Raw genomic sequence first — 12,752 nt, 5'->3', positions numbered from 1 at the left:
GGCATCAAAAGAATTATTGCAAAAGATCTAAAAAATTATATAAAATCAAGGTAAAATTATATTCCTGAAATATGAAAGGCGGGTTCATGTAATGTCAAAACAAATGAATACTCTTACATTTGTAAGCTGAAGACCATTCCGTTACGATCATTTTCAGCAGGAATATGGCTATTGTTATCTTATAGTTCGTTTATGTGTGTGTTAAATTTTAGTGTTTCTGTTGTGTCGTTGTTCTTCTTTTATATTTGATGTGTTTCCCTTAGATTTGGTTTTTAACCCGGATTTGATTTTCTAAATCGATTCATGAATTTCAAACAGTGGTATAGTACTGTTGCCTTTTACAATGAAATGTGAATTCATACATTCATTTGGTTTCAACAAGTAAATATGGCTGCTAGTTAACTATTTACAACATATGCGTACATTTGACATGTTTGACTGAAAATAAAAGCCAACGAAAAAACATTGCGTTCAGAATCCAAAGGATTGAATACATATTTTCTAGTTGTTTTACAAGAAAATATTTTACGCATTTATTTGAAAGTTTTAGCTTGGTTAAATATGACATACCTACACAAGTTAGATTAATTTGGCTATTCATTTTAGGTATTTTTGACATAAAGCTCTTCAACGGTTTCGGTACTTATACATCTGCGGATTTCAAGTATTTGGCTTTGAGCGATTATAATGAAAGTAAACTTCGGACGCAAGAAATTAATAAACGTGTTGGTTTTGATTTTTTAATCTTATCTTCCCATCGTTTTTTTTAATATCGTAGTCGTGTTATAAGAATCAAAATAATTCATAGATTTGTTATCATTTTCATTTGGCATGGGCGTTATATTCGTTTTTTTATCCCTGGCTAAAACTCGAAATAAAATTCGAATATAAAGGACCAGGTCATGTGAACATTTCCAACAAATCTTGTTTGCATAATTTATATCTTAAACAAATCGATACTTTTGACGAGGACTTTCGACCAATAGTTTCCAAATAAATTTGGATATTCCTCTTATTGTATTTGACAATATATGGTAGTAAGGTGCAGTACCATGAAGTTTTACAAATAAATGAAAAAAATAGATAATAATGTACCCTCAAAAATAAGGAATAGAGTATAATAGGCAAAAGTAATAAGAAAACAGAAAATTGGGCACTCAGATCGATAGAATTGCACAATGCTGTAAGTTCGTTGGACGTTGAAATTAGAAAGAGACTCTAAATGTTGTATTACGTGTCAAATTAAGATTGCCAATACAATGAATTCCACAGACCTTCCGGAAACGGAAGAAAAACCAAACTGACTGAATTTATACTGACATTTATTGTAAATTAATACAAAATTAATAAGACATTTGTTTATATGTTTATGTTATATTCTATTTTATTTTATTCTATTATGGAATTTAAATCTTATTCATATCTGAAAATTCCTGCTTTTAGTTGTAACTATAGATATAGGAAGATGTGGTGTGAGTGCCAATGAGACAACTCGCCATCCAAGTAACAATTTAAAAAGTAAACCATTATAGGTTAAAGTACGGCCTTCAACACGGAGCCTTGGCTCACACCGAACAACAAGCTATAAAGGGCTTCAAAATTACTAGTGTAAAACCATTCAAACGGGAAAACCAACGGTCTAATCTATATAAACAAAACGAGAAACACGTATATATAACATAAACAAATGACAACTACTGTACATCAGATTCCTGACTTAGGACAGGTGCAAACATTTGCAGCGGGATTAAACGTTTTAATGGATCCAAACCTTCTCCCTTATTCTGAAACAATAGCATAACATCACAACATAGAAAAACACACGATAAAATATCAATTGGCAGACTTAACTCTATTTGGTTCTCTCACAGAAAGCAAATTATAAAAGTCCATATTAAAAGATCGCTGTTTAAGATGAAGAGAATTAATAAGAAGTAAATCTTTATAGAACTTGAAGATTTCTGAAATCCAAATGCTTTGTAAATTTGCAAATTTTGTATATAAGCCAGACACGCGTTTCGTCTATAAAAGACACATTAATTGCCGAAAAGCACATATGTTGCTTATGCTTTGTTCTGTTTTTGGTTTTTTAACACGCATACTAAATGAATGTAACTGAGATAAAAAAAAATAAAAAAACATATTAATTGTGCAGAGGGTATTGATGCGTTGTTTATGGTATATGTTGTAGATTTGTAAAATAAATACCCTGGCAATGATGTTCAAATTTGATGACAAAGATGACATTCGTATAATGTAATACGGTAGTCGTTTGCTTTGTCAATAAAGTATTCATCAGAGAAGCTCGAGTAGAACAAAAAAAGGCTAAATCAACATCGAAGTTGAAGAGCATTGTCAATACAACTAAAAAACACTCTTGGGTAGGAAATCTTAGTTTTTCGCATAATTCAACGTTTTGTCAACAGATAAACTTTCTCAAGGATATTTGAGGACACGGAGAACACCAACATTATTGGGTTGACTATTTAAGGTTCCATAATTTCGTGTTGTTTATTTTTCAGTTTTCTATGTTGTGTCATGTGTACTATTGATTGTCTGTTTGTCCGTTGTCAGTTTATTTTCGATTTATAAGTTTGACTGTCCCTCTGGTATCTCTCGTCCATCTTTTTTAATTGCCTGAAATATCGCCACTGAAATTTAAATAACATTTGTGTTTACTGAAACTACCGTTGTTTAGTCAGCCTCTCATCTTGACTTTAATTGAAAAATGAAAATGAAAACAACACGACATAAGCGATGGTGTCTGTTTCCCAGTTATGAACTTTCTATTTATATATTTCAACACCATCGCCTGGAATACGGAGTACATGTATATATTTTCCAGTGACTTTTTTGACAATATACCGATGATGGCTTTGTATTAAGCTCACACGTTGTATGTCAATATCATGGAACAATATTCGAATGTCAGAAAAGTGAGAGGTTTAGTTAGCTGTAACAATAGGGGTTCAAAGTAAAATCACAAAAATAATGAACACAGTGGGAAATTCAAACCTGAAAGTCCCTAATTAAATAGAAAAATCAAATGATAATTAAAGCACATCAAACGAGAGGCCAACAACTGTCATAATCCTGACTTGGTACAGGCAATTTCAAATATAGAACAAGGGGGCTTGAACCAGGTTTTATAGTGCAGAAATTACTGTGTCACAATCTCAATATCAACAAAACAAGCAAATATTTAACATGTTCAACAAAGAAGCACAAAATGCATCTATCACATTTTACAACCACACGCATTACTTACTTATAATTGTCATGTTTGAATTTTAATTTAACTCATGAAGAATTGAAATATTTGAACTCATATGACTGCATTCACATCAGCTCAAGTGTAGAATCGCGTGTATTACATCAGAATGAATGTAAACGTTATACAGGAAGATTTATAAACTAGTTTCGTCGTTCAAAGTATTTTTCCTATTATAATTTCTCATGGGGAATGGTGTTATATAGGATTGAAAAATCAAAATTGTTGTTTAAACTAATTTCAGAAATAAAAAAACGAGATTTAAAACTATACAGAGGTTCTTTAGAATTTTAAGAATCCACATGGTTAATACCATTAGGTGCGTAAAATAATTTTGTCGTTCAAATTATTTTCAAAATTATAATATAACAATAACATAATGGCGATATCTATTAAGGTACATAGCCACGTCATATGTACCAAAGAAACACAAAAAGTCACACGTACAAAACACAACAGTAAAAATGAAAGATACTACAAACAACACATTAACAGGATTTATAAGTTACGAGCCACGTCAAATGAATATCACAGAAAATAGACCAAAACAGTAAAAGTAATATGTATGACAGAAGAAAGACAAATAAAAGAACAGGATAAACTTGATATTTTCTTTTGCACTTTTTTAGTAAAGGACAAGACGTTCTGTGACATATCCCTGGTTTATCAACTTTCGCTAGTATATTCTGCTCACATATTGGTGACGTTTTAATTGAGTAGGAGCAGAAAGCTCTTGAATAATTGCTGATTAATTCCATTATAATCATTCATCGTCCACCAATCACGTCTACGTCATTACAGCTGAACAGGTTTGTTTGATCAGCTACTCCTTTTCCGCTATCTACGATGTTGGTTAATTGGTGTACTGCTCAACTGTCAATGAAAGTAACCTAACCAACTATGTACAGTATATATATTGCATGGATTAAGTCATTAATTATTTCAAAGTAAACCTTAAACTGACCACTACGGATTTCATAAAAACACGTGACATGAATGCAGATGAAACAGTTCCATCCTATGTACTGCTACTTAACTATTCAAACTGCTCAATAATTTTGTTGGGGATTTGGCAATAAATCAATAAACATACATCTTAACCTCATAAAAAGTTTCTCCAGTATTGTGAATATATGAATTTTGGCATCCACTGTATACTATTGAAAGGATTTTAAATAAAAGTAAAAAGATGAAACACATATTTTTTTTAATAATGAGAGACGATAATTTATTATACTTTTTATGACTGTCCTTCTTCCATATAGTCAGATAATTTTTTTAAAAATCTATAAAAGTTTGTTGCAAATAATATTTCAAGTATAATATTCGTGATACTAAATCGATTAATTTCTTTTCTCGGTATCATGTATCAATATATGATATTCTATTACAAATTTCTATTCTTTTTATAGTCTTTTTTTGTTCTTATAAGGTAAACTTTGAGTCCTACTGAACCCTGTTTCTTCCGGATCCAGGGAGACATTAGTTTCTGATGTCGCAGTTTTATCACGGATTATCTTTCCATTCAGAGAGCTAGTCTCACGTTTACTTGAATCTTCTTTATCGTATGTACAAAAATGATCTTTTAACCTATTGAACCCTGTTGCCTTTGGATCTAAAACAACATAGGTTGCTAGACTGGAAATATCGGGTAATGATAGATTACATATTTCATTATGTGAACTAAGGACGTCGTATTCGTTGTCATGTTCGAATGTCTTTGGATCAATACTAGTGTAATAGTTCTCTCCTACATGTAGCGCTGTCGTCTTGTTTTTGTTGTCAGTTGTTTTATTGTCTTCTTTACTCTGTAGCGTTTCTACGATTATATCGTAGCCGGAATGATTTAGAGGGTTACTTATTTCAAGTCTCTCTTTGATTGTATTATTCTGGTCTAGAATACTATTTTCCTGATTGTCAGCTAGATAATCTTCGTCCTGCACTTTAAGGGATGATCTTTTTATATCCTTGATTTCGTAATAGTGCTGGTAGTCGGGGTCTGTCTCAGTCGATACTTTATTAGTGATATTGCTGTTCGTTTGAGATATATCTGTCTTTCGATGGATAGCATGGTCACTGCTGGGCTTTATATCATCTCCTAATTTCCCTTTATTGGATCTATAAAAGAATGGTTAAGATAGTTTCTAGCTGCTAACACCACATTTAACACAGGGGGAGGTCAACTAGTATACGAAATATGCGTACTGGAATAAAAAGCATGCATAAATGGTTAGATTTTATGACACTTACACAAAACGGTATTCAAGATCTTTTGTTTCCTTGGGCAGCAGTTTTAAACAAACAGACATATTACACTAAAACTGCCTTAAATAGGTAGCCAGCATAATTATATATATCCAAATAAGTAACCGTTTTCAATTTCCTTGTTCAATCAAGTTCATCATGTTGACAGCTGTACTTTACATATTCATCATGTGTTTTACTTTTACTACTTATGATGTAGTTGGAGAAAGAGACTTACCCCACCACATTGTTTGCCGTTACTAGCTCATGACAGTATTGATCATTCGTTGTAATTCTTAAACCTCCTCAATATATATCAATATGAATGTTACTGATGAGACGTATAGTATAGCGGGTTATTTTTGTGGATGTAAATTTTCATTGAATAAGATATACGAAATATTTTGGCTGTTGTTTTTGTGGCGGATTCAAAAATTTTATCAATACCTTTGCATGTTCAAAACATTTCTAATAAGCAGAATTTATTGATAAGATTTTGTTTTATCCGCAAAAAAAGCAAAAACTTGCACCCCGCGAAAATAATTCGCTTTACGGTATTAGCTTCGAAAGGATTGTCTGTTCCTGTCGATAAGATAGAAATTGCTTAGCAGGCAGTGTATACATTCGCAGATTTTCTAAATGATGCAATTTATTATTTTAGTAATTTTACATGGAAAGAATGAATTATCATCAAAGCAATAACGTTACGTTTAAAGTATAAATTATATATTTTCGCCAAAAAGTAAAATTAAGCTTAATAAGATACTAGAGTCCCCTGTTAACTTATACGTTTTTTTTAATGGATTTTTTTATCACTTTACCAAACAAATTGCTGATTATAAAATGATTATATTAAGACCTACCTATATTTTTTTAAAGTTAAATTCATTCAGATTGGTCAACTCTATATATCTTTATTGAAAGTATTAAAAAAATAATTTTTTTCACGATTATAGCCAAAAAAAGTAAAAATTTAAGACAAATAGGAAAAGCATCCAAATTATGTACTTCAAAGGACAGTAGCAAAAACGTAGTGCACCATCATATGTTTTTTCTTCAACAATTATTTTATTGAAGTCATATAAACCGAAAAATCAAGTGAATACAAAAAGTGTGATTCTAGAAATGTATGGCTCCTCAGAGGTGTACATCCTTGAAAAGTCTATAAGTGATTGAATACTATGACGACTGTTAACAGTTTTGTTTTGTTTTGTTTCTTTGTCTAATACGTTCTACTATTTATTTGTATTGCTGTCCTGTAATAGTATGTTGTCATTTCAATGTTATATTTAACATTGCCATTAAAGTGCGAGTTTTGGTATGCCACACAACCAGGTTCAACCAACCATTTTTTCCTTTAAACATGTCCTGTACCAAGTCAGGATGTGGCCATTGTTATATTATTGTTCGTTTTTGTGTGTTATATTTTCATGTTGCGTCGTTTGTTTTCCCTTTTATTTTAGTGTAAAATCACATTGCGATAAGACGTGTCACGGTACTTGTCTATTCCAAATTCATTTGGTTTTGATGTTATATTTGTTATTCTCGTGGGAATTTATCTGATGCTTGGTCCGTTTCTGTGTGTATTATATTTTAGAGTTGTGTCGTTGTTCTCCTCTTATATCTAATGCGTTTCCCTCGGTTTTAGTTTGTTACCCCGATTTTATTTTTTGTCCTTGGATTTATGAGTTTTGAACAGCGGTATACTACTGTTGCCTTTATTTGTTTAATGTGTTGATATAACATGAGTATATCAGGTATGTATTTTTAATCCATGTCTACTGTTATTGTTTCATGTTGATTCTTATACATTTTATACATCTTTTAATCTTTTTTACTTCAAACAAAAATGTTCAAAGATAATATTTTACCTTCTTTTGCAATATAGAATTATGAATCCAATTAAAATTCCAACGCACATAACAGCACCAACAGCTAAACCTTTAAATGACAAAAAGTAACAAAGATATGCATTCACAGTTGTACTTTTCGATAAACGTACGTATCGTTATAGTAAGAACTGCTGACGTTTTTAAACTTATACTTAATGTATGCTATATCATCTCAGTAGTAGTATAAACCACTCTCAGGTTTTACTTAAAATAAGTGATACATGACAATGAAACTGAATACAACAATTAAAATGTATACCATCTTAATATGAAAAAATCTTTTAACGTTCCTGGAATGACATTATTTTGTGTACATTCTGAGCATCAAAGGACTTACGAAAAGTTAAAAATCGTAAATGAATTTGAACATTCAATTAATTTCCTTTGAATCCTTACCAAAATTCAACACTAGTTTAAAGTTTTATCTACGTTTTACAACATTGTTTACCATGTGCAAATAAAAGAATAACTACATCTTTTCATTGAACAATGAACAATACCTTTTGGACCAGTAAACACCTTTCTTTGTGAGAAACTCCGCTGACTTAACAAAGAAGTCCCCAGAGAGGATATCATCCAAATACAGAACTCATTAATAAAAAAAATGTGATGAATATGCTAACAGAGATTCAATATTCCTGTGTGTTCTATTTTATACGACTGTTTTGTGTATGTATACGATGCAGAGTTCATAAAGAGCCTAATGGAACAAACAGAAAAAATCATTCAGAAAATGAGGGCCAGCTGAAGGACTCCCATTTCCATTCTCAATTTTATTAAATTTTATTTTCAGTCTGGCCCGCTCACTCATTTTCTCGTTTCATTTTGATTTGTATATTGTAAAGTGATTAATGAGATTTTAACCGCGGTAAACTTGTGATGCATCTTATTTGAATTTTGCATTATGTAGTTGAGAACAACCACGTGTTATGAAGCCGTTTATTTTGGTCTGTGTATAGTGCAATTCATTTGTACAGTTCAAGTTTAGAGGTAAACATGTCTTTTAAAACTACTAGTTTGCTCTCAACGTCATTGTCACTTACATGAGAATTGTCTCTTGTCTCTTAGTCTCTTATATGAGAATTCGCCTTATATAACATTTGCATAAAAAAATTAATAAACCAATTTAATGTGTGTAAATACATGGCATTTCTTCTTTCCCCATTTAATAATAGCAGAATCGATTTTGTTAATGACCCACGAAGGTTTAATATACTTTCATCAGATAAAATTGAGGAGATGTAATTGAATCAACAATGCGACAACTATCCCACGAGAGTTGAAGTGCAGTGGTTGTAAACCTTTGTGTGTTCTACTTTTCCATTTACTTTGATTTTACACTGTCAGTTAACCAAATTCATAAGTACCTGCAAATATGGAAGGATCTATAGTTTTCTGTGCCTTTGATTTTGATGTTCCTGATTCTGTAATATAAGATATGATAGTGTAATAGTAAAACAAAATTAAATCGTTAAGTCTATCGTTTTATTTCTCTGATATTTCTGTTATTTATTATTGCATTCAGAAGGATGTTGGATATAATAAGACCTAATTGCTCTGGTTTTTTTACTCTGAAAGAGATTTATGTCATTGGCAATCATACCACGTTTGATTATTTTCATATGTATATTACCACCCATGTACGCACAGAGAGGACAGCGTCTGTTAGCACCGATTATTTTTTTTATTTTTTTATCACTTTTTTCTTGTTTTTTTTTATATAAACATTCGACACTAAACCTTGTAAATATGAATCAATTACATAAATTGATTAAATATCAAGTTGAATAAAAGAATATTTTGTGTATACTTTACCTATCTATCAACAAGCGTTAAACAAAATCTAAGGATATCAGGTGGTCAATTTACAGGTTGATTCTTTGATACATTTAAGTGCATTCATCATGTACTATAGTCCAAATAGTTTGTTTGAGCATACCTGTAACGTCTAAATTATCTGAAGTTAATGACATAAGTGCGATAGTTGTTTGACTTTTGTCGGTTGTTTGTAAATGCAGGTAAGTTGTCTCGAGCTGTTCAGTTATCATCTGTACTGTTGTTATATCAAACAAGGTAGGTTTAGTTTCGGATTGTGACGTCAAGACTGGTTCTGTAAATTTTGACGAGTTCATTACTGTTTCTTGTGGGTCTAAAATGGTATACTTGTCCATATAAGATACCCAAATAGAAGACATTTCATTTTCATTTCAAGCATTAAATAGACTGATTAAAAGCCCAACTGTTTAGTCGATAAAATAAATAGATTATACAAACGGTTTTTAAACGTTTTTTATAACGTTAGAACGCATCCGTCGTCTTTTAATCTAAATTTTTACAATATTTTCAAGAATTCAACTAAGATGTCATCTAATGAGTAAAGTCAATGTACAAAAGAAAACTCTGAAGTATGATTATTGTTGATAATCCTAAATAGTAAATGTAAAGTTGTAGTAGTTATCTGTAAATATTAGTACGAATTTAATGCATTTAAAGAGAGTGATATTGCATAACGGTCAACCAACTCGTGGTGGCGCCTGTACAATTTATAAAGGTATGGTTTTATCTGCAGCATTTTTTGTTAAATAGCTTCATTGTTAGCAGCAAACCTCTATCAACAAATAGTGTCTTCTATATTTAAAATATGGTGAAATACAGTAATTATTATAAATCCTAAAATGTCTTTTGAATTTAATGATTACTTGAATTTAATTTCTTTTGTAATAACGCCTCGGTCACACCTTACCGGATAGCTCGAACAGACGCCTGAAGAGTTAAAAGTACTTATAATAATTAACAATAGAGAATTTTCCGCTCAGACGATACAATTAAATTTATAGAACGTGATCAGAGTGTAATTGATTGTAACGAAATACAACAGTTGACTTATAAATTCTCAACACGTTTTAGACATGTATTTTTCTCAACCACATCTTACCTTCACATTCGTATTCTGTTCTGATGGAGTAACGTTGAAAGCATTTTGGATGATCCTGTGTATATTTAGATATGTCAATTGAACAAAAGTCCCAATTTGACACATTTGTACATAGAGAATCATTAATTTGCTGGTAAATAGCAGAACATGCAGTTGAGATGAATTCTGGGTCAAATCTCAAACTGTTTTTGTTAATGTTCATATAAATGTTTGAACATTCGTCAAGTTGATATGCTTCATTTACGGGTTGGCAATTTTTAAAGTGATTGGTAGTCCCTTTACAAGCACCAGCATTTGAACGGCATTCACTTCTAAAATCTGTAAAATTAAAGATTTCTACAAATGTTATAACAAATCATTTAACTATCGAATAATATGATTTATGTTGTGGTCACCAGGGAATTTTTAATAACTAATATAAATTTAGAGTTTCGACTTTCCGTGCTTTGAGAAAAATGTGTATTCATATGTATATCTTTTTATTATTATTCTAGCTTTAAATACTAACTAAGGTTCTTCAAAGATAATATTCCACTTTTTGCACAACGTTTCAGAATATTTCAAAAACAACTTCATAATATATGATTTGGCTATCCAACTGTTCAAGTGGCTCTGATGAATCTTTTGTAGACGAAACTCACGTTTGGTGTTCCAAATGGCAGCAAATCGTGTATCTTTGAAGGTTTTTGTTCATTTTATTTTCTATTTTGAAATGGAATAATATTTATATTGATTATCGAGCTTTAACACTGTATAGAATGAAATTCAAGACAGTGTGGCTGTGGCCATTGATTGACACATAAAATTGATCCATTGACTGGGACAATTTACGTGAACATTTGTCTGTAACGACCACTGTTAACGACGTACCTACGATAGACATTTAAACTGTGGGGTCACCAAAGATTTCTTAACGCCTTTAATTATAAAATAATTCAAAAAATTAATCAGGAATAACCTTTATGTTTTGATTTATATAATTGGTATAAATCCAACATTGTGTTATTTTTGATTAATTTTTCGAATTACTTCATTAAGGTGTTGAGAACCTTTGGTGACCCCATAGTTTAAGTATCTTTAAAAAGTACATAGTGAGCAGTACTGGTCGTTACATACAAACGTTAACGTAAATTATCCAAGTCAATGGATGAATTTAATGTGTCAATCAATGGCCACAGCCACACTGTTTTGAATTTCATTCTATTTGTCAATGTTCACGCATTCGACAGATTGATTTTTTGTTGTTTTAAGGAACTTATTTTCAGGTCTGATCACCTGAAAAAATGTATATTTACATGTTAATGCGTTTTAGTTAAACATATATAAGACCAGTACCTGCACACTTTTTATTTACAATACTGATATCATCGAGAGCGATGTCTCCTTTTGGACCATTTCCATGGGTAGCTTCAAACCTGATTTGGTAAATTCCCACATTTTTTAAGTCGATAGTCGCTTGCAGCCATGCATGACTTTGGTTAGACTTTTTAAGGAAGATGCGTTTTTTCTTCCCATTTAAACTATTAATTTGGAATACTTTTAATCTACCAATATCATCCCCATACATATGATACCAAAAGGATAAACACTGTTTATGACGTGAAACTATTGAACCACTTGTTAACCGTGCAATCGCTGTACACATAAAAACCAGTTCCAGCTAAAAATACAAGTAAAACTAGATAAGCTGTTTACAGGCTGACACCAATGGTCATGTGATAGTATACAGATTACAATATGTTTACATTGCAGTTCATTCCTGGACGATTTTTTTCCCATCGGAGGCGTTATATTGTAAATAAAAACACTGGTTCATATTGTTTAAATCTTACAATTATTTTATTTTACAAAAATAATAACATGTTTCGTTGCTCATCATGAAATACATATAGATTCTACCACTGTATCGAGTGTGATACGATATTTTTCCACTCAAGACAATTAAATTCTCAAAGAGAAGGTCTGGGAAGGACCGATTTTGGCCTCAAATTTCAAGTTCATCTGACGAAAGATTTTGACCACTTTTTAAACACTTAAGTGTCTATTTCATTTGAATCAATTAGTTTTTGTGAAATATTTTAACTGATTTAGTCAATAAAAACGATCCGATTCAAGCTCGAATATGAAAAATCTACCAAATATGCCGAAAAATGTCACTTTTCAGATGGTTTTGTCAGAAATGATAGTGGCCGCATCCGTGTTCATCCTAAACCTTTATATATGTTATGTATTATCATAAAATACAACTTACATTTCAATATTAAGGATGAACACGAATGCGGCCACTTTCGTTTTACACGAAAACCGTCTAAAATTTAACAAAAATCATAGAATTGTGAAGATTTCAGTAATTTAGCATGACTTAATGGTGATAGTACCCGATATTTGTGCATTGTATTGTCAAAAACAG

General features: G+C 31.2%; 1 protein-coding gene across 1 annotated transcript; it reads right to left on the bottom strand.

Annotated features, from left to right (window-relative positions):
- Positions 1-4,677: 4,677 nt before the first annotated feature.
- Positions 4,678-11,969, bottom strand: LOC134726460 (uncharacterized). Its single transcript, XM_063590866.1, has 6 exons — positions 11,678-11,969; positions 10,343-10,660; positions 9,347-9,556; positions 8,775-8,831; positions 7,387-7,456; positions 4,678-5,389 (listed from the first exon to the last, which is right to left on the bottom strand). The coding sequence occupies exons 1-6, from the start codon at positions 11,907-11,909 to the stop codon at positions 4,678-4,680; spliced, it is 1,599 nt and encodes a 532-aa protein (XP_063446936.1). The 5' UTR covers positions 11,910-11,969.
- Positions 11,970-12,752: the final 783 nt, after the last annotated feature.

Source organism: Mytilus trossulus, chromosome 7, assembly GCF_036588685.1.
Source record: "Mytilus trossulus isolate FHL-02 chromosome 7, PNRI_Mtr1.1.1.hap1, whole genome shotgun sequence".
Classification (NCBI taxonomy): Eukaryota; Metazoa; Mollusca; class Bivalvia; order Mytilida; family Mytilidae; genus Mytilus; species Mytilus trossulus.
The sequence above is the reverse complement of the archived record's forward strand: the minus strand, read 5'-3'. Positions and strand labels throughout refer to the sequence as shown.

What these genes read in the sequence shown, in the direction of transcription:
- LOC134726460 (XM_063590866.1), bottom strand. Translation starts at nt 11,909, where the DNA reads ATGTATGGGGATGATATTGGTAGATTAAAAGTATTCCAAATTAATAGT. An exon ending in AACAGAATACGAATGTGAAG is followed by an intron (nt 9,557 to 10,342) that starts GTAAGATGTGGT and finishes ATACCATTTTAG; the next exon opens with ACCCACAAGAAACAGTAATG. An exon ending in ATTCTATATTGCAAAAGAAG is followed by an intron (nt 5,390 to 7,386) that starts GTAAAATATTAT and finishes ATTCTTTTATAG; the next exon opens with ATCCAATAAAGGGAAATTAG.